Source organism: Saccopteryx leptura, chromosome 2 (assembly GCF_036850995.1).
Source record: "Saccopteryx leptura isolate mSacLep1 chromosome 2, mSacLep1_pri_phased_curated, whole genome shotgun sequence".
NCBI lineage: Eukaryota > Metazoa > Chordata > Mammalia > Chiroptera > Emballonuridae > Saccopteryx > Saccopteryx leptura.
The window spans coordinates 337,566,419-337,585,712 of NC_089504.1; the positions used below are offsets into that span (position 1 = coordinate 337,566,419).

At 48.6% G+C, this 19,294-nt stretch overlaps 1 protein-coding gene and 1 non-coding gene across 2 annotated transcripts; both read left to right on the forward strand.

Annotated features, from left to right (window-relative positions):
* The first annotated feature begins 5,048 nt into the window (after positions 1-5,048).
* LOC136392297 (collagen, type I, alpha 1b-like) lies at positions 5,049-18,687 on the forward strand. The gene is made up of 4 exons (XM_066364386.1): positions 5,049-5,230; positions 17,131-17,414; positions 17,490-17,979; positions 18,170-18,687. The coding sequence occupies exons 1-4, from the start codon at positions 5,049-5,051 to the stop codon at positions 18,615-18,617; spliced, it is 1,404 nt and encodes a 467-aa protein (XP_066220483.1). The 3' UTR covers positions 18,618-18,687.
* TRNAT-CGU (transfer RNA threonine (anticodon CGU)) lies at positions 5,417-5,488 on the forward strand. Its single transcript has one exon. It is a non-coding gene; the product is annotated as a tRNA-Thr (tRNA).
* Positions 18,688-19,294: the final 607 nt, after the last annotated feature.

A 19,294-nucleotide genomic window follows, 5' to 3' on the forward strand; every position in this document is an offset into this window, starting at 1 on the left:
AGCCAAACTGTACTAACCCGCAGCATGAAGAGCGGGCTTAATTTAAATGTGAACAAACGTGGCCATATGCCCTCCACAAAGGGTTCCAAGTCATGTTTACTTTTTTCTCCTATTAACAGCAGCCTTAATTTAGAGCTTTTGTGCCCACAAAGGGACTGTGAAACTTGACCAAAGGGACGAGTGTCATGTTGCCACTACACCCAAGGAAAAAGGGTTCGGCCAGCATTTCAGTCCCCTGCTAACTTTAACAGAGAATAATGAAGGTGGCTCAATGCTTAACTAACTCGCCCATTTTGTGGATGAGGGAACAGATTAAATGGTCACTGGAGGGCATTGGGCATGCCCCCTGCCACACTCAGCATCTCTAAAGTTTTAACTATTCCATGCAAATAATACCACCTGCAAACCTAGAACCCCAAAGTGTGTTAAGTGTATGTAACCTCCTATATCAGTGGACTATTATTGCAATGTAACAAACCACTCTCAAATTATAGTGGCTTGCAACAAGAACATTTTATTATTTTTATAATTTTGTGAGTCGGCTGGCAGTTCCTCTGCTGGGTACACATGTAGCTGCCTTCAGCTGAAGGGTCAGCTAGACAGGAAAGCCCACGATGGCCACATTTGCATGTCCAGCAGGTGGTATTGGCTTTCAGCTGGGAAACTTCTCATGGCCTCTCATCCTCCAATAGCTAGACTGTCTTCCTTACACAGTGACCTCAGGATGGGGTGCTAAGACAGTGAAGGCAGAAGCTGTAAAGGTCTCTTGAGACCTAGGCTTTAGCATTAACACAATATCACTTCTACCACATCCTATCGGTAAAGGCCAGCCAGATGGCCAGCCCATATCCACAGTGGGAGGAAAAAGACTCTGCCTTTATTTTTTATTTATTTATTTATTTTTTTGCATTTTCCTGAAGCTGGAAACAGGGAGAGACAGTCAGACAGACTCCCGCATGCGCCCGACCGGGATCCACCCGGCACGCCCACCAGGAGGCGATGCTCTGCCCATCCTGGGCGTCGCCATGTTGCGACCATCCTGGGCGTTGCCATGTTGCGACCAGAGCCACTTTAGCGCCTGGGGCAGAGGCCACATAGCCATCCCCAGCGCCCGGGCCATCTTGCTCCAATGGAGCCTTGGCTGCGGGAGGGGAAGAGAGAGACAGAGAGGAAGGCGCGGCGGAGGGGTGGAGAAGCAAATGGGCGCTTCTCCTATGTGCCCTGGCCGGGAATCAAACCTGGGTCCTCCGCACGCTAGGCCGACGCTCTACCGCTGAGCCAACCGGCCAGGGCCCAAGACTCTGCCTTTAAAAGGGAAAAGCAGCAAACAATTTCTGACCTCATTTACTCTATACCTCCAGAACTTTCTATCCTTCTTTGCTGCTCTGTTTTTCTCCTCAGTACTTACCACTACTGATATACTATGTTTTGATTATTTAAAGATGGAAGTGCCAGGAGAGCAGGGATCTGTGCTACTTAGTCACTGCTATAGTCCCAGCACCAAGAACAGGGGCTGGCCAGTAGTAGGTGCTCAAGGAGGATTTGTTGAAGGAATGAATGACTAGCTCTTACAACCGCACTACATGGAGGTGGGTATGGCCTGATTTTTGCCCAGTAGGAGCTCTGTGTTCTGGAACCAGCTCTCACTTTTTGGTCAAGTGTCAGAGAATCTTTGCCAATGCAAAAGCTCTATATTAAAAATGGTATACATAAGTTTAGAGAACAGAAATTAGACCACACACTTTCAACTGCTTACTCCTGGAATAAGGACAAACCCAGGCTCGTGGGCCTTCCCACCTAAGAAATAGACCCGGACAGACCCCCATCAAGAAGCAGCCCAGGGTGGCCATCACTCATATCAGGTGGGTCAGAAAACAAAGAAGTCAAGCCTGACCAGGTGGTTGTACAGTGGATACAGCATCAGACTGGGATACAGAGGACCCAGGTTTGAAACCCCAGGGTTGCTGGCTTGAGCACAGACCCATCCGGCTTCAGTGCGGGCTCACCAGCTTGAGCATGGGGGCACTGGCTTGAGCGTGGGATCATAGACATGATCCCATGGTTGTTGGCTTGAGCTTAAAGGTCGCTGGCTTGAGCAAGGGGTCACTTGCTCTGCTGTATTCCCCTCCCCCCCGTGGTCAAGGCACATATGAGAAATCAATCAATGAACAAGTAAGGAGCCGCAAAGAAGAATTGATGTGTCTCATCTCTCTCCCCTCCTGTCTGTCCCTATCTGTCACCAAAAAAGAAAAGGAAATAAAGGAGTCAAGAATTATCTACTTTTTTTAGTGATTTTTTTAAAGGTGTTTTTGTTAATAATTTGACTTTATGTTTTAGAGAAGTTTTTGGGCTGTAAAAAAATTGAATAGAGAACATAGAGTATTCCCACATTATACTCCACCCACCCCAGGTGCAGCTTCGCCCACTGGCAACATCCCGTACCAGAGCAGTACTGTACATCTGTTACAATCGGGGAAATGATCCACTGTTAGGAACATGGAAAATGCACATCCTACAACAGGAAGAAAACTCAGGATGTCATGAAATATGCAACTGTGAAAATGGGTCTGATTCTCCAAACTTGCTGATTTAAAAAAGCTATTATGTGTCACTGAAAATGAAAATAATATGGCCTATTAATTGTGAGACTCCAACACCTGTAATCAGTTGTCACCCTGACTTCTACTTTAAAATGCAACAAGAACATGTATCTCAGAATAAATTAGTGTGTTTTATACACACAAGAATACAGGCACTGTGCTTCTCTCTGGTGGTAAGACTGCAGACCCATTGAATTCTCCTCTTTAAAGTGCTGTTAAAAACTTTCCTGTTTCTTGAACAAATGGTGCAGGGAAAACTGGATATCCGCATGCAAAAGAATGAAGTTGGATGCTTATTAACACCATATATAAAAATTACCTCAAAATGGATTAAAGACCAAAGCCTAAGACCTGAATTGATATCTCTTAGAAGAAAAAAAAGGGGGGAAAGTTTCATAACACTGGATTTGACAATGATTTCTTGGATATGACACCAAAAGTGCAAGCAATGAAGGTAAAAATAGACAAATGAGACTACATCAACTTTAAAACTTGCAGAGTAAAGGAAACAATCAACAGAGTGAAAAATCAACCTACAGAGTGGGAGAAAATATTTGCAAACTATTATCATAGGAGGCTAATATCCAGGACATAAAAAGAACTCCTACAACTCAAAATTGGAAAATAAAAAACAAACCTGGATTAAAAAAAATTGGCAAAGAACTTGAATAGACATTTCTCCAAAGAAGATATACAAATGGCCAAGAAGCATATGAAAAATGCTCTACATCACTAATTAGGGAAATGCAAATCCAACTACAATGAGGTACTGTCTCATACCCACGAGGATGGCCATTATGTAACAACAGAAACAAGTATTGGCATGAATATGGAGAAATTGGAACTCTCATGCGATGTTGGTGGGAATGTAAATTGGTGCAGCCACAAAAAGCAGTATGGAGGTTCCTCAAGAAATTAGAACTACCATATGATCCAGCAATCCCACTTCTGGGTATATACTCAGAGTAATTGAAGACAGGTATTCAAGATATTTGCACACCCATGTTCATTGCAGCATTATTCACGACAGCCAAGAGGTGTAAGGGAACTAAATGTCCATTGTAGGATGTATGGACAAAGAAGCATGCAATGGAATATCATTGGACCTTAAAAAAGGAAATCATGTCATGTGACAGCATGGATGAACCTTGAAGACTTTATGCTAAGTGACATTACACAAGTCACCAAAAGACAAATACTGTGTGATTCCACTTATATGGATGGAGTACTTTGAGTAGCAAAACCCCTAAAAACAGAAAGTAGATTGGGAGTTGCCAGGGACTGGAGGTAGGGGAAAGGAGTTGTTGAATGAGTACAGAGTTTCAGTTTTGCAGGATGAAAAGTTCCAGAGATCTGCTTCATAACATTGTGCATATAGTTAGCACTACTACACTGACACTTAAAAATGCTTAAGGTGGTAAGTTTTGTGTGTGTGTGTTTACCACACACAAAAATAGCTTTCCGGGGTTTTCCCCAAATCGCCACAACCTATAATTTTTTAAAAAGTTCAACAAATAAGCAAGAATAGCTGTGGCAGCGGCAGCGGCAGCGGCAGCGTGGGCAATGGTCTGATTGGTCTGGTTTGTGTTCACTCCCCGGTTACAGTATAGAGGAGGCGGGGCCTAGAGGGAGTCTGACAGTTACCCCGCCCATCCTGAAACGAGGGCTCCGCCCCTCCTTCATCCCCACGCGACTCTCCTAGAACAGACGCTGAGGCCAAAGCACAGACACAGAGGGACCCAGTTTCTCTTTCTCTCTCTCTCTTTTTTTAATTTAAATAAAATATCTACAGTACCATAAATAAGCACTCATATTTTCACTATTTCAGCTTTTTGTCACTTTCATAGAATGAAAGTATTACCAATAAAGTCCCCTATCCAGTCTCCTTTATATGCTTTTACTGCTTTGTCTTTCTTTCACTTTAATAAATGATATGCATTGTCCTATATGTTGCTTTTTAAAATAACCTGTGCTTCCCGTGCTCTATCTGTGCCTATAAACATTCCTTTGACTCTAGCTCGTTCCTTTGATTAGTGACCCACCATGGTACAGGCAGACTTAGGTTGCCTCCCACTAGTACTGTCACCAGGAACATCTCTGAGGCATCTCCTTATGTTCCCACATGGGCCCCTCCTGGGCAAGGCCATCGCATCTAAAATTATATTTATTCGGAGTCCCGTGCACAAGGCCAGGGCCAGGGGTTGAAGGGCAAGGCGGGGAAGGTTTGTTTACAGAGAGCAGTTCCTGCAGGGTAAGGGAAGGTCACCTCCCCTGACTCATGCAGCCTGGCTCCCATCCCTCCCCTCCCAGCTCCCTGCATCTTTCTCCGATGCTTGCATTCATGCTTGCATCGTCCTTCCTGTCCCCTTGGCTGTCCCTCTACTTGGCCTTAGCTTGCACTGTTCGTGTAACTTGCCAACTGGACGGAAATGCCCCGGCGAAGGTCACATGGCGGCTCGCAGAACGGGCAGAGACGCCAGTGCGAATGCCCGGCCGTGGCTCTGTGGCGGCCGCGGTCTCAACTTCCGCTCCGGTGGTAAGAGGCACCGGTCGTGGTTTTTCTCCTCCTGGGCTCTCGGCTTCACCCCGGGCTCTCTGCGGGCGCGTGCCCCGGGGGCGCTGGCGACAGGGTGAGGTGGGGCTGGCAGTAGGATGCGGGCGCCTGGCTTTGGCCATAATGGGCAGGAGAACTGGGTCCCGGCTGGCGGGTCTGAAGGAGCCCGTCGCTGGGGCGGGGTCAGAGGCGGGGCGTTGCCCCTCCAGCGCCTGCGCCACCTCCCCTCCACTGAGAGCTTCTAGCGCCTGCTAGGCTGTCAGGCGCGGTGGCCAAGTGGTAAGGCGTCGGTCTCGTAAACCGAAGATCGCGGGTTCGAACCCCGTCCGTGCCTGTCCCTTGATATTGGGGTTTGGCAATGGGGCTCGTCTGTGCCGCTTCTCCCCCTTTCTGCAACTTGGCTTTTTTGTTTTTTCGCTTTCTGGATTCTGTTCAGGCGTCCTCCTGTCCCTCCTCTACCCAGCCTACGTGGTTTTAGAGAGCTTTGCTGGAGGGTCCCCGAAGCTCCAATCCCCCAACCTCACTGCACAGGACAGACTTGTTTGGAATCCCTGTGCCACATGCCAGAGGTTAACAGCTCACTGGGGTAGACAGCCGCGGGCAGGAGGGTTGGGTTATGCTGGTTTTGCATGTCTTAAGGTAGGAGGACTTTCCAGAAAGGGCGTTTAAGTTTCTGGAGATGTGTTTTGTGGTTTCTGTTTGTTCCTTGAAAGGTGAATTATCAACACTGTGCTTGCAACCCCTGCCTTTTCGTGTAGGTCAGGAAGCCAACCACTTCGTTCAGCTGGTAGGTGATTATTCCTTTCCCAGCCTTTGTGAACCGAACCTTTGAATGGTCCCTAGCCATGGCACTCCTCATCTCTAGGATAAGCTGCTCACTTTAAAAAAAAATTTATTGATTGATTTTAGTGAGAAAGGAAGAGAGAGAGAAACAGGAACATCTATCTGTTCCTGTGTGTGCCCTGACCAGGGATCAAACTGGCAATCTCTGTGCTTTGGACTGATGGTCTAACCCAGTGGTCCCCAACCTTTTTTGGGCCACGAACTGGCTTAATGTCAGAAAATATTTTCACAGACCGGCCTTTAGGGTGGGACGGATAAATGTATCACGTGACTGAGACAAGCATCAAGAGTGAGTCTTAGACGGACGGATGTAACAGAGGGAATCTGGTCATTTAAAAAAAATAAAACATCGTTAAGACTTAAATATAAATAAAACAAAAATAATGTAAGTTATTATTATTTTTTTTTGTATTTTTCTGAAGCTGGAAACAGAGAGAAACAGTCAGACAGACTCCCGCATGCGCCTGATGGGGATCCACCCGGCACACCCACCAGGGGCAACGCTCTCCCTGGCCGGGAATCGAACCCGGGTCCCCCGCACGCCAGGCCGACGCTCTACCGCTGAGCCAACCGGCCAGGGCCAATAATGTAAGTTATTTATTCTTTCTCTGCGGACCAGTACCAAATGGCTCACGGACTGGTACGAGTCTGCGGCCTGGGGGTTGGGGACCACTGGTCTAACCAACTGAGCTATCCCACCAGGGCTAAGCCACCCAATTTAATATGATATTATGTGAGTACCTCCCATTCCTGATACAGTCCAGTCTGTCCCCTTCTTCAACTGTGACAACCAGCACTGAAAATACTACTCCAGATATAGTATCATTGATGGAACTTAATCTCCCTCATTCTATATTCCATACTTCTGTTAATATAACCCTGTTGCACAGTTCACAACAGGAAGCTTTGGGTGGATTGAAAGTCTGCAGAGTCTCTTTGGAATGTTGTCTAGAGTTATTAGAAGATAGGATGTGGGGCTCAGACAGCAGGGAAATATATTAATCATTTCCCTAAGATTCCAGTAAATGAAAGAGATGCTCTTGGCTTTTGAAAGGAATGCTGAGCTATGGTGTCAGTGTCATCATAGAATTGCTACTGAATACAAATAAAGGCAGATTCCAAATATCCAGAGATGGGAAGGGGAAATGTTCTGAACTATTAGAAATTGCCATAAACCCTCTCCCTTCATTTGGAGTACTGATCATTGAAACCCTGAGGGTGGACATTGGGTTTCCTGCAGTAGTAGCTGGAGAAGAGAATTTCACCCTAATAGAGGGGCCTGGATAATCCAAGCCAAAGTTAATGAAAGAGGGTCAAGGTACAGAAGTAATCAACATACAGATGTTGGGGAAACGGGCCCCCAAAAGTGAAGGGCCAGAGGTACAGGTCAAGGTTGGTTAGACAGAAGCACCAGGATGAACATGGGATCAGAGAGATCTTGTAGTTATCTTGAAAGCCTTTGGGTATCTGTACTCACCTTTGTGGGGCTGAAGACAGGTTATTGGCTTAAAAAGGGTAAAAGCAGAGACAGAGGAGACACCTATGTTGAGTTACTTTCACGGCCTCTATTAAACCACTTACATACACCCTGGACTTCAACTTCCTTAGTTGCAAAATTTGAAAGTTGAAAAAGATGGTTCCTAAATGCCTTGTAGACTCAAATTCTACATTTCTACCTCAAAACCTGGGCCTTAGACAAGCAAGGGGACTTCAAGCTGCCCCACCCATCTCGCTCATGGCTGCCAAAGGTGGCAAATCATAGTAGCCCCTTTCACAGTGGGGCTTGGTCATTGCAACTCCACGATGGGATGTATTGTATATGACTCTGCCTCCCCATCGAGAGAGTTACGACCAATGCTCCCTGAAGGGCAGGACTAGAGCAGTAAAGGCCCTGTCCTCTGCCAGTTTCCCCTTGCTCAGACCTGCCCCCACCTACTCCCCACAGGGTCTAGAACAGAACACGGGGCCTCTGGTACTGTAGTTTGAGAGCCACGCAAGCAGACACAGCCATTGTGGGCAGCTGAAATCTCCAGGATATTTTTTAAAATATCATCTACTTTAGGTGAGGCCTCTTCTTCCTTCTGTGAATGAATATCATTTAACTTAAAAGCAGAATTTTGCAAGTATATATTTTTTGTCTCATGCTATCAGTTTTAGTCCAGTATTCTACCCTGGAGAAATATATATATATATATAAAATAATTTTATTTTTTTAATGGGGCGACATCAATAAATCAGGATACATATATTCAAAGATAACAAGTCCAGGTTATCTTGTCGTTCAATTATGTTGCATACCCATCACCCAAAGTCAGATTGTCCTCTGTCACCCCTTTCCCTCTCCCTCTCCCCCCTCCCCCCGTAACCACCACACTCTTATCAATGTCTCTTAGTCTCACTTTTATGTCCCACCTACGTATGGAATAATGCAGTTCCTGGTTTTTTCTGATTTACTTATTTCACTTCGTATAATGTTATCAAGATCCCACCATTTTGCTGTAAATAATCCGATGTCATCATTTCTTATGGCTGAGTAGTATTCCATAGTGTATATGTGCCACATCTTCTTTATCCAGTCATCTATTGATGGGCTTTTTGGTTGTTTCCATGTCCCGGCCACTGTGAACAATGCTGCAATGAACATGGGGCGGCATGTGTCTTTACGTATCAATGTTTCTGAGTTTTGGGGGTATATACCCAGTAGAGGGATTGCTGGGTCATAAGGTAGTTCTATTTTCAGTTTTTTGAGGAACCACCATACTTTCTTCCATAATGGTTGTACTACTTTACATTCCCACCAACAGTGGATGAGGGTTCCTTTTTCTCCGCAGCCTCTCCAACATTTGCTATTACCTGTCTTGTTAATAATAGCTAGTCTAACAGGTGTGAGGTGGTATCTCAGAGAAATATATTTTTAAATCTTTTATTTTACAATAAAATAGATTCAAAAGCCACACAAATCAAATGAATGTCTTAATGAATTATAAGAATACCACCCAGGTCAGGGACTTTGCCAGGCATCTGAGAAACCTCATTCACTTACCCCTTCCCAATCACAGTCCTTCACAGCCAGAGGTAGCTATACCCCTACTTTTATAGTAATCACTTCCTCACGTTTTTACTTATCACCTAATTGAGCATTTTTGCATCTTTATGTCTATAGTTTAACTTTGGACATTTTGGAAATCGATATATCTTTTAAGCTTTTTATTTCACTCACTGGGATACTCTTCTTCCCTTTCCTGTCCTTGCAGTGTGTCGTATTAAGGAACCTGGTAGAGTTTCCCACAGATCAGTGGTTTTCAACCTTTTTACACCAGTGAAAATAGAATTATTTCAGGGAATGTTAAGGCAGAAATCACCCTGAGCATAAATGAATTCAGTTAAGATCATTGGGTCTATAATCTTCATACAACATCAGGGTGGTTAACTCTTTCGTGGACCAGCACAAAATTTCTGGTGGACAGGTCCACAGACCGGCAGTTGAAAAACACTGGTCTAGACTTTGCTGCCTGCAAGCTCTTGGTGCAGTTTAACACGTTCCTCTGTTCTCCCCTGTATTTCCTATAAATTAGCAGCTGGATCAGACGTTGGATCGGAGTCAGGTTCAATTGCTTTGACAAGACTCAGGTATCATCTCAGAGAGCCCTCTGATTCCTGAAGGTAATAGGGCAGCTTCTTGTCTGGACCCTCTGTGTGTCTCACAGCATTGCTGGGAGGCACCAAGGGCAGGGCAGTGTCTCACTTAGGACTGTGTTCCTAGCACCTAGTATACAGACAGAGCTCTGGCACAAGAGATGGCCCTAGTTGAAGGGTGGAGGAAGCCTTCCCTGAGGACGTGACATTGTGGCTGGGCTCTGGAGAATGCACAGGGACTTGCCTGAACACCACAAGATATTGGGTATTTCTACCCTCATTCAATTATCTTGTTCTTTTTTGTTTGTGGGTCTTTTTTGTATTTTTCTGAAGTTAGAAGCGGGGAGACAGTCAGACAGATTCCCGCATGCACTCGACCGGGATCCACCCAGCATGCCCACCAGGGAGCGATGCTCTGCCCATCTGGGGCGTTGCTCTGTTGTGGCAGGAGCCATTCTAGCCACTGAGGTGGAGGCCATGGAGCCATCCTCAGAGCTCAGGTCAACTTTGCTCCAATGGAGCCTTGGCTGTGGGAGGGGAAGAGAGAGACAGAGAAGAAGGAGAGGGGGAGGGGTGGAGAAGCAGATGGTCGCTTCTCCTGTGTGCCCTGGCCAGGAATCGAACCCGGGACTTCCACACACCTGGCCGATGCTCTACCACTGAGCCAACTGGCCAGGGCCCCTCATTCAATCATCTTTGACACTCAAATATCATGACCTAGGTTGCAACTAAGTAGGATAGGGTGCTTTTCTTTCTTCTGTGGACTTTCTCTCTTTTTCTTTTTATTTATTGATTTTAGAGAGGAAGGGATAGAAAGAGGGAGACAGGAAAATCTATCTGTTTCTGTACATACCCTGACCAGGGATCAAACCCAAAACCTCAGTACTTTGGGACAAAGCTCTAACCAGCTGAGCTATCTAGTCAGGACTCTCCCATGGACTTCAAGCCTTGCACATAAAATGGAATTTCAAATTAAGAAACAAATGTGCATTCTGTGTAAATAGTTTTATTAGCAAACACTAAAGTTCCAAGCCCCATCCTTCTGGATAAAAGTTACCAATCAGTAATGACAGCAACCATCCAATTCTCATTTTGTAGCCACAGAAACAGGCAAATAGAAAGGAAGTGGTTTGTTCAGGTCATCCAGAAAGATCTACCTTCATCACATGAACTAAGCTCTTCTGTAGGATGAGCACAGATGTGTTTGGGAAAGTCATTTTCATTACGACTTGACACATGCCCGGGAGATGGCCCATCTCTTTGCCAGCCTGTGAGCCAAGCAGCCACTTCCCTTGTCTAATGTTCACCCTGACCAACAGAAGGAGCACAGAGTGACCAAAGCCAGCAGGCCTGACCACAGTACGCAGGCTGTGGAGGCAGGGGAGGGGCACAGGTGGGTTTCCCCAGGAGACAGACTCCTACTTTTTCTGGAACAAGTGCTCTAACATTTTCCATGGAACTTACTCCGCCCATTGAAAGCCTTTCAGAGAATCCTGAGTGAGATGGCAGGAACTATGACCCAGGGAAGCTTCCTTGTGTGATCTTTTTTCCCAGGAGTGGCCCTCCACCCTCTCAGGCTCACTCCTTAGGTCATGTTCAGAGGCCGCAGCTCAAGCAGCGAGTGTCAGACCGCCTGCCTCCTCCCCGCCTCCCATCATGCAGTAGAACTGAATCTAGCTCTGCCTTAGCCTTACACCTGGGGAGAATTGACTTCTTTCTGAGGAACTGACCTCACTGTTGCTTCTTACATGCAAGGGATGTGGCTTCTCAAGTGGCCTAGATAGATAAAGGGGCTCTTTACATGTTGGTGAATGAATGAAGGTCATCAACAACAAAGTCAGGAACTTCAAAAAACGGTCTCTTCCTACAGCGATGAAACAGTCAGGCTGGGAGAAATCACAGAGAAAAACCACATTCCAGTTTTGCCAGTGATGAAACAAAGGCCCAGAGCCAGAGATAACTCATCAAAGGTTGCACAGGAGTCAGGAACCCAAACAGGCCTCAAACATTGATAAGATACCCCAGGGATACCAATGGGGCTTTCCTGAAATGAAGATGTCATGCCCAGCCTGTCTTTCCCTTGAGCTCTGGGGCACTCCCTCTATCCTAGCCATCTGGACCCAGAGAAACAAAATCTATATAAATTACCATTTGAACAAAATAGGCTGAGAAAATAAGGCCCATGAATTCCATATAGAAAATACTTCAGGTTATTTGCAGCCTTTTTCTCCCTATATCAGAGCTCTTTCTAATAGCAGGAAGTTGAAAAGAACCCAGCATAACCATGACCATAGAAGTGGTTGGTTAGAGTGTCCTCCCCATATGCCAAGGTTGAAGTTTGATCCCGGGTCAGGTCACATACAAGAACCAACCAATGAATACATAAATAAATGGAACAACAAATTGTTTCTCTCTCTCTCTCTCTCTCTCTCTCTCTCTGTCTCTCTCTATCTTTTCCTCTCCTTCCATTCTCTCTTTAAAAAAATCAATAGACCCTGGCCAGTTGGCTCAGCAGTAGAGCATTGGCCCAGCATGTGGAAGTCCCCAGTTCGATTCCCAGTCAGGGCACATAGGAGAAGCGCTCATCTGCTTCCCCCTCTCCTTCCCCCTCTCCTTCCTCTCTGTCTCTCTCTTCCCCTCCCACAGCCAAGACTCCATTGGAGCAAATTGGCCCGGGCACTGAGGATGGCTCTGTAGCCTCTGCTTCAGGTACTAGAATGACTCCTGCCACAGTGGAGCAACGCCCCAGATGGGCAGAGCATCGCCCCCCAGTGGGCATGCTGGGTGGATCTGGGTCTGGTGCATGCGGGAGTCTGTCTGACTGCCTCCCGGCTTCTAACTTCGGAAAAATATAGTGTGTGTGTGTGTAGAGAGAGATTTAAAAACAAACAAACACATGGCATCTAATAGGCTGGATGGTCCCTGGGAGGGAGTTCAGTGGCAAGGGCACAGCACTGAGTGTCCTTGGATAAATCATTTCATCTCCTCAAGTCCAGCTTCCATATCAGTAAAACAGGGGTTCTTCTCCCACTTCATAGCACTTTCTTGTGTTGCTAGAGATTTGGCAGGTGTTCATTATGAGCAGAAGATCGATACTGTGCCGTGGTGCTGATATTAAATACCTGGAACAGTTTGGGCATTGTAGGCCACTGTGAATGTTGGCACTCCTGCCCTTGGGGGATGTGGACACCCTCTGAAAGGAAAGTAGTGAAATGAACAGGTGTTGGATGGAGTGCCTCTGGCTGTGTGGCTCAGGCCCGGGGTGGGGGCTGTGGGGAGGCTCTGGGGTAGCCAATGCCACCCAGTTATGGCAAAGCTGGATTCGCAGCAAATATTTGTTGAGTATGTGTGATATGCCATGGGTGGGATACAGTAATGTATACTTTAGGGACAAAAAAACCCCTATCCCCATGGAGCTTACAATCTGGGAGCTGGAGGCAGAGATCAGTAGCCAGGAGACAGAATATATTCAAATGAGTAAAATATATGGCATATTAGAGGGGACAGGGCTATGGAAGGAGGAAAAACCTGGGTTGGGGAATAAAACATAATGGAGAAAGGAGCTTCAATTTAAAATAGGGCAACTAGCCTGACCAGGTGGTGGCGCAGTGGATAGAGCGTCGGACTGGGATGCCGAGGACCCAGGTTCGAGACCCCAAAGTCGCCAGCTTGAGTGCAGGCTCATCTGGTTTGAGCAAAAGCTCACCAGGTTGGATCCAAGGTCACTGGCTCGAGCAAGGGGTTAGTCAGTCTGCTGAAGGCCCGTGGTCAAGGCACATATGAGAAAGCAATCAATGAATCATTGTGTTGCAATGCACAACGAAAAACTAATGATTGATGCTTCTCATCTCTCTGTCCTGTCTATCCCTCTCTCTGACTCTCTCTCTGTCCCTGTAAAAAATTAAAAAAATAAAATAAAATAGGGCAACTAGGGACGGTTGATCCCTCCTAGCCAAAGAGATAGATGTGTGTGGCACTCTGGCGGGGTGGCTGGGACCTTAAGATTGTCCACGTCACACTACAACTCCACCTCAGGGGCTCTGAAGCCAGCTTGCTAAGGAGCCTGACTCCTGGAGGTTTTTGTGGAGGGCAGAAAGGACAGAAGCCATGTGGCAGATTTGGAGAGCTATACTACATTATGGGAAGGGCAAACGTGGCATGAATGTCCTGGAGACGGGGCCTTTCTGAAATATTTACTAGACAAGAGAGTAGAAGGGCTGGTCTCAGGCCTGAACTTAACTAAGTAACCCCGGCAAGTAATCTCACTTGTAAAATGTGGGTTATAATGATACCTACATCCTCGGGTCATTGTAAGAGTATAAGAAGAAGCTCTTAGCACACAGTCTGGGCACCTAGGAAGTTTTCACTAATTAAAAGCCATCATCATCATGGCATGTTCTCTAGAGCAGGGGTCCCCAAACTTTTTACACAGGGGGCCAGTTCACTGTCCCTCAGACCGTTGGAGGGCCGGACTATAAAAAAAACTATGAACAAATCCCTATGCACACTGCACATATCTTATTTTAAAGTAATAAAACAAAACGCAAAACAAATACAATATTTAAAATAAAAAACAAGTAAATTTAAATCAAGAAACTGACCAGTATTTCAATGGGAACTATGGGCCTCCTTTTGGCTAATGAGATGGTCAATGTGCTCCTTTCATTGACCACCAATGAAAGAGGTGCCCCTTCCGGAAGTGCAGCGGGGGGCCGGATAAATGGCCTCAGGGGGCCGCATGTGGCCCGCGGGCCATAGTTTGGGGACCCCTGCTCTATAGCACTATTTTTCAAATTTCAGGAGGTAACCCATTAGTGGATCATGAAATAAATTCAACAGCTTGCAAACAGCATTTTTTTTTAATGGAACAGAATAGGATAACACATATATACTTGTGTGTATTAGAATTGTTTCAGAGGCCCTGGCCGGTTGGCTCAGTGGTAGAGCGTCGGCCTGGCGTGTGGGGGACCCGGGTTCGATTCCTGGCCAGGGCACATAGGGGAGGCGCCCATTTGCTTCTCCACCCCCCCCCTTCCTCTCTGTCTCTCTCTTCCCCTCCCGCAGCCGGGGCTCCAATGGAGCAAGGATGGCCCAGGTGCTGGGGATGGCTCCTTGGCCTTTGCCCCAGGCGCTGGAGTGGCTCTGGTCGTGGCAGAGCGATGCCCCGGAGGGGCAGAGTGTCACCCCCTGGTGGGCGTGCCGGGTGGATCCCGGTCGGGCGCATGCGGGAGTCTGTCTGACTGTCTCTCCCTGTTTCCAGCTTCAGAAAAATACAAAAAAAAAAAAAAAAGAATTGTTTCAGAAAACACTTTATATATTCTCACAAAAATTAGGGGATGTTTCACTGCTTCATATTCAGTTTGAAATATCCCCTAATTTTTGTGAGCAGTATACATATATATCGTAGTTTCCCATGTATAAGACGCCCCCCCCCCCCCCCATGTATAAGATGCACCTTAATTTTGGGGCCCAAAATTTGAAAAAAATGTATTACATAAAGTTATTGAACTCAAGTTTTATTCATCATAAAATTCATACAACCAACCCCTCATCACTGTCAAAACTCCCATCCATTAGCTTGTCCTCACCTGTGTCTGATGATGAATCACTGTCTTCAACAATGAGTGCAAGAACAAGTGCGAAAAAGTGGAAATGGAAGTAAAAAATCTACAACCACTGTATAAGACGCACCCAGTTTTTAGACCCAAATTTTTCACAAAAGAGTGCATCTTATACATGGAGAAACACGGTAGATGTTTCCTACCATGGAGCATAACTGAAAGTTTGAAAGCCACTGTTCTAAGGCAGTGTTTCTCTAAACATGGTCATAGGGAGTGGATTTTCACCTTTAGTAATTAGCATCAGACTGTCACCATTTTTGCCATATCTAAATACCACTTGTATTATTTGCTAAATACTTGCCTTTCAGTTGGTTCACACTCTGATCATTTTAGCCACAATAACACTCATAAAATTTACATTTGAAATATACATATGTTTATTTTAACATATTGCATCTGAACACTGACTGCACTTTGGGAAACACTAGTGGTAAGAAGTGTGATTGTGAAAGCACTTTGTCCAAGTACAGCTGGGGGCCAATAGCACTGTGAGACATGGACAAGTCCCAAACCCTCGGGTCCCTTTCTGCCCCTGGAGGTAGGCCCAGGCCCGCTGCCCAGCTTTGTGAGTTCTTGTAATTGACTTTTCCACAGTGATCACCTCAAGAAGCAAGGGACGAGCCCCATCTACTTGTGGACTGGCTTGGGATCTTTCTTGGGATGTGACCCCCAGGAGAGGAGGCCAGGGCTCTAGAATCTACCCTTCTCTTGTGAGCTGTGTCCTGCCGCTGCACCAAGTTTGCAAAATTTCCTTTCTTGTTCAGTTTTGATTCCATTGATGGGATTAGGTGCCCCCCATGGCTATGTCCTTTGATGTGGTCAGGGGGTAGCAGGGAGATTTCAAGCTTAGGGAGCAAATCTTAATCTTCTGCAGACTACTCTGGGATCAGCGCTAGGGTAAACCCATTACATCCCGGCCCTTTCATCCCCCCAGGACACCCGCTCCTCCAGGCTCCTAGAGTCTCAGAGATCCAAAGCATTTGTCAGATATAGAAACAGCAATAAAAGAGGAAGAGAAAGCAGAGCTCGAACCCCAGGGCCCCTGCAGCACCGGCAGCATCACCAGCAATGTCAGGACATCATCTTCTTTCTTCCTTTCTAATCCTGGACTCCCACAAAATGGGGATTACAGAGGCTTGGAACCAGCAGCCCACCCTGCCCCCAGCACTGAGCACCTCTGTCCCCCATCCCTCCTGGAGCCGCACTGTGCTGGGGGCATCTGGTCCTGCACATCTGTCTGTCCTCCTGCCCTGAGCTCTCTCTATGGGGGTATAGGGGGAACTGGCAAATTAAGCGGAGAAACTACTCAGCCCCTATATCAGTGTGGCTGTAAGGCATGATTTGGATTGGTGAGGCCAGAAACAGAGCCAATATCTATGTCAGGCCACAAACTTGTATGTCTCTTATTTTCTTTAAATTAAATCGAACCCAAGGGCTCCATCTGAAGAGAGGCAGGGGGAGCTCTATCTCAGTCGTTATTCAAGCTTCCCCTTCACTCCCTCTTTCATGGTCCCTGTAGTGCTGGCCAACTTGAGGATAGGGATGTTGGCAGAGGCCTATGGATGCTCTAGACTTCTCTCAGACTCAGAGACCACGACCTGGTCTCTAGAGAGTGGGGGCAGCAGGTCCTCACAATTCCACTCGCCGCTGACCCCTCTCCAGTCTTGGGAAAGCTCCCCTCTGCCTCGCAGTTCTTCTGTCCCGCCTTCCTCCCCGGAGTCCCGCTAAAGGAACAATGGTTTTCAGAAAGCCATTCGGAGAGGTTGAAGGCAGGCAACTGGAACGGGGAAATAGAAAACACAAAATTAACATCTTAAGAAAACATGCTCCTGGATACTCGGCGTTTTACACTTATCTCCTTGGTTTGCCACCAAAGCGCCGCTGAAGGGCCTGGCCAGCTCCGGGCTCCAGATGGGGAGGTTGAGACCAGCTGCAGGAGCGCTCCGCTGGGGTGGGACAAGGCCCAGGAGTGGAGCGGCCGGCAGGGGGCTCTCGGCTCCGGCCTTCGAGGGAGGAAGCACTGGCAGCGGCTGGGACCGGTCAGTAGAGGAAAGGGGAAAATTACTGGAGCTCGGGGGCGGGAAAGGCTGCGTGACTGGGAGGAAGGCACCGGAGACTGTCGAGTCGGACTGCCTGTGTCTGGACTCGATACCAGGGACGGTTAGAGCAGCTGGGGAGAAGGCGCCGAGGCCATCTCCCACCCCCAGCCTGGGTGTCCTCCCGCTGGTGCCGCAGGCTGGAGCGGGAGTGGGCGCCGCAGGCTGGTGCAGGCGCCGCAGGCAGGAGCGGGTGGCGCCACCGAGGGGCGGGCGGAGGGCGGGCCGGGGCGGAGCGCCGTCCGCTTGGCTCCCGGAGGCAGTGCAGGCGGGCGCTGGCCGCGCGTCCGTCCTCCAGGAGCCGCGGGGCGCGGAGCTTTCCTGACGTGTCACCAGCACGTGGAGCCAGCTCCGGCAGCTGGAGCGAGCGGGCGGGCGGGCGGGCGGAACTCCCCGAACTTTCGAGGGGTCCCGACACCTCGCTCCTCTCCCTGCTGCGCGGAGCTCGTGCTTCTTGGGGCGAGGGCGGCGACCGCCCCAGGTCCCGCGCAGGTTGAGCAGGGAGCTCGCCCGGCGGGCGCGGAGCGCCCGGGACGTCGGGGCACAGGGCCCAGCGAGCAGCGACTTCCCCGACCCCCGCGAAGGCTCGGCCCCGGCCCCGGCCCTGCGCCTCGCGGATCTGAGCGCAGGTAACTGAGGCGGCGTGGTCGGGCCTCGCGGTCGCGGCGTGGGATCTTGGCGAAGTTTTTAGTGTAACTCTGGCGCTCGGCTGGGCGTGGGACAAGGCTAGGTCCCCACACCTCCCTTATCCCGATCCCTTCGGCCTGCGCCGGGGTGACCTGGAAGCCGCCGCACGCCGACGTCGTGTAACCCTTCCAGGGCCGGTTTCGGAGCCCGGCAGGCCGAGGTCGGGCGGGGCGGGTGCCTTCTTTGGAGGACGCCGATCGGAGGAAACCCGGAGTCCCCGCCGAGCAGCGGAAAGCGGGCGGCCGGCCCTCACCCAAGGGAGACCGTCCGAGGCGCGTCTGCACCCCGAACTCCGAGACGGGCGGGAGCTGAGGGCTGGGTCTTTGCGGGCGAGATGAGGATGTCGGTTCAACTGGCCTACAAAGTCCCAGTCCTCGGCTCCCGGGACCGGCGGCTCCTCCGAGCTCCCGGCCCGCGCAAGCTCAGCGCCGGGGCGAGGACATGGACCCTGGCCGCGCCGCCACCTCCCAGGTCCACGCTGGAGAGGGGGTGGCAAGGCACATTTGCCGTGAGCTCGGTGCGGAGATTCGAGGGACCCCTGCGCTTACCAGAAGCAAAGGGAATGCGCTGGGAAATTTGAGTCGGTCACTGTGTGCGGTCTGTGTCCTCCGGGTGGAGGGGGATCCCCGCCAGGGCAGACCAGGAGCGAGGGCAGAGAGACGCCTCCCTTCTCCCCAATGGGCCAAGCCCATTCGCCTACCAGGGCCTACCCTGCAGCGCATTCCAGGGTGGCAACCTTGAACTTTGGGGTGAGGAGGACCTCCGATTTCTAGAGTTGCTCCTGGGCAGATGGGACGGGATGCGGAGGTTTAGCCCCTATGGACCCGGAAGCTCCTGTCCCTCCCGCCCCCCACCGGTTTTGTTTTTTTTTTAAAGATGCGTTTTTTTGTGAGTATGTTCCTAATGGCTGGTCTTTTGTTCCCTGGCATATGCCACACAGTGCTGACCCGCCCTAAATCTTCTTCAAGGTTTATGCTGAGACTCCTTTCTTAAACCTTCTTCTATCCAATAACTTTTTCTATAACCCCCCTCCAAAGAGAAACCCCAGCAATCACTGAAACCTTGGGTTTGCTTGGTGTTGGAACTTTTATTTATTTTGTATTGTGTTTTGGCTGTCTTGGCAGTGGGGGCCTTGGAAAAACATTTGGGAACATGCAGTGAGGTGACCTGAACTGAGTGAGGGCAAGTTGACAAAGCAGTGCTTCTTGCTTCCCCTTCTTCCTGGCTTTGGAAAACAGGAGAGGTTTCTAGATGCAG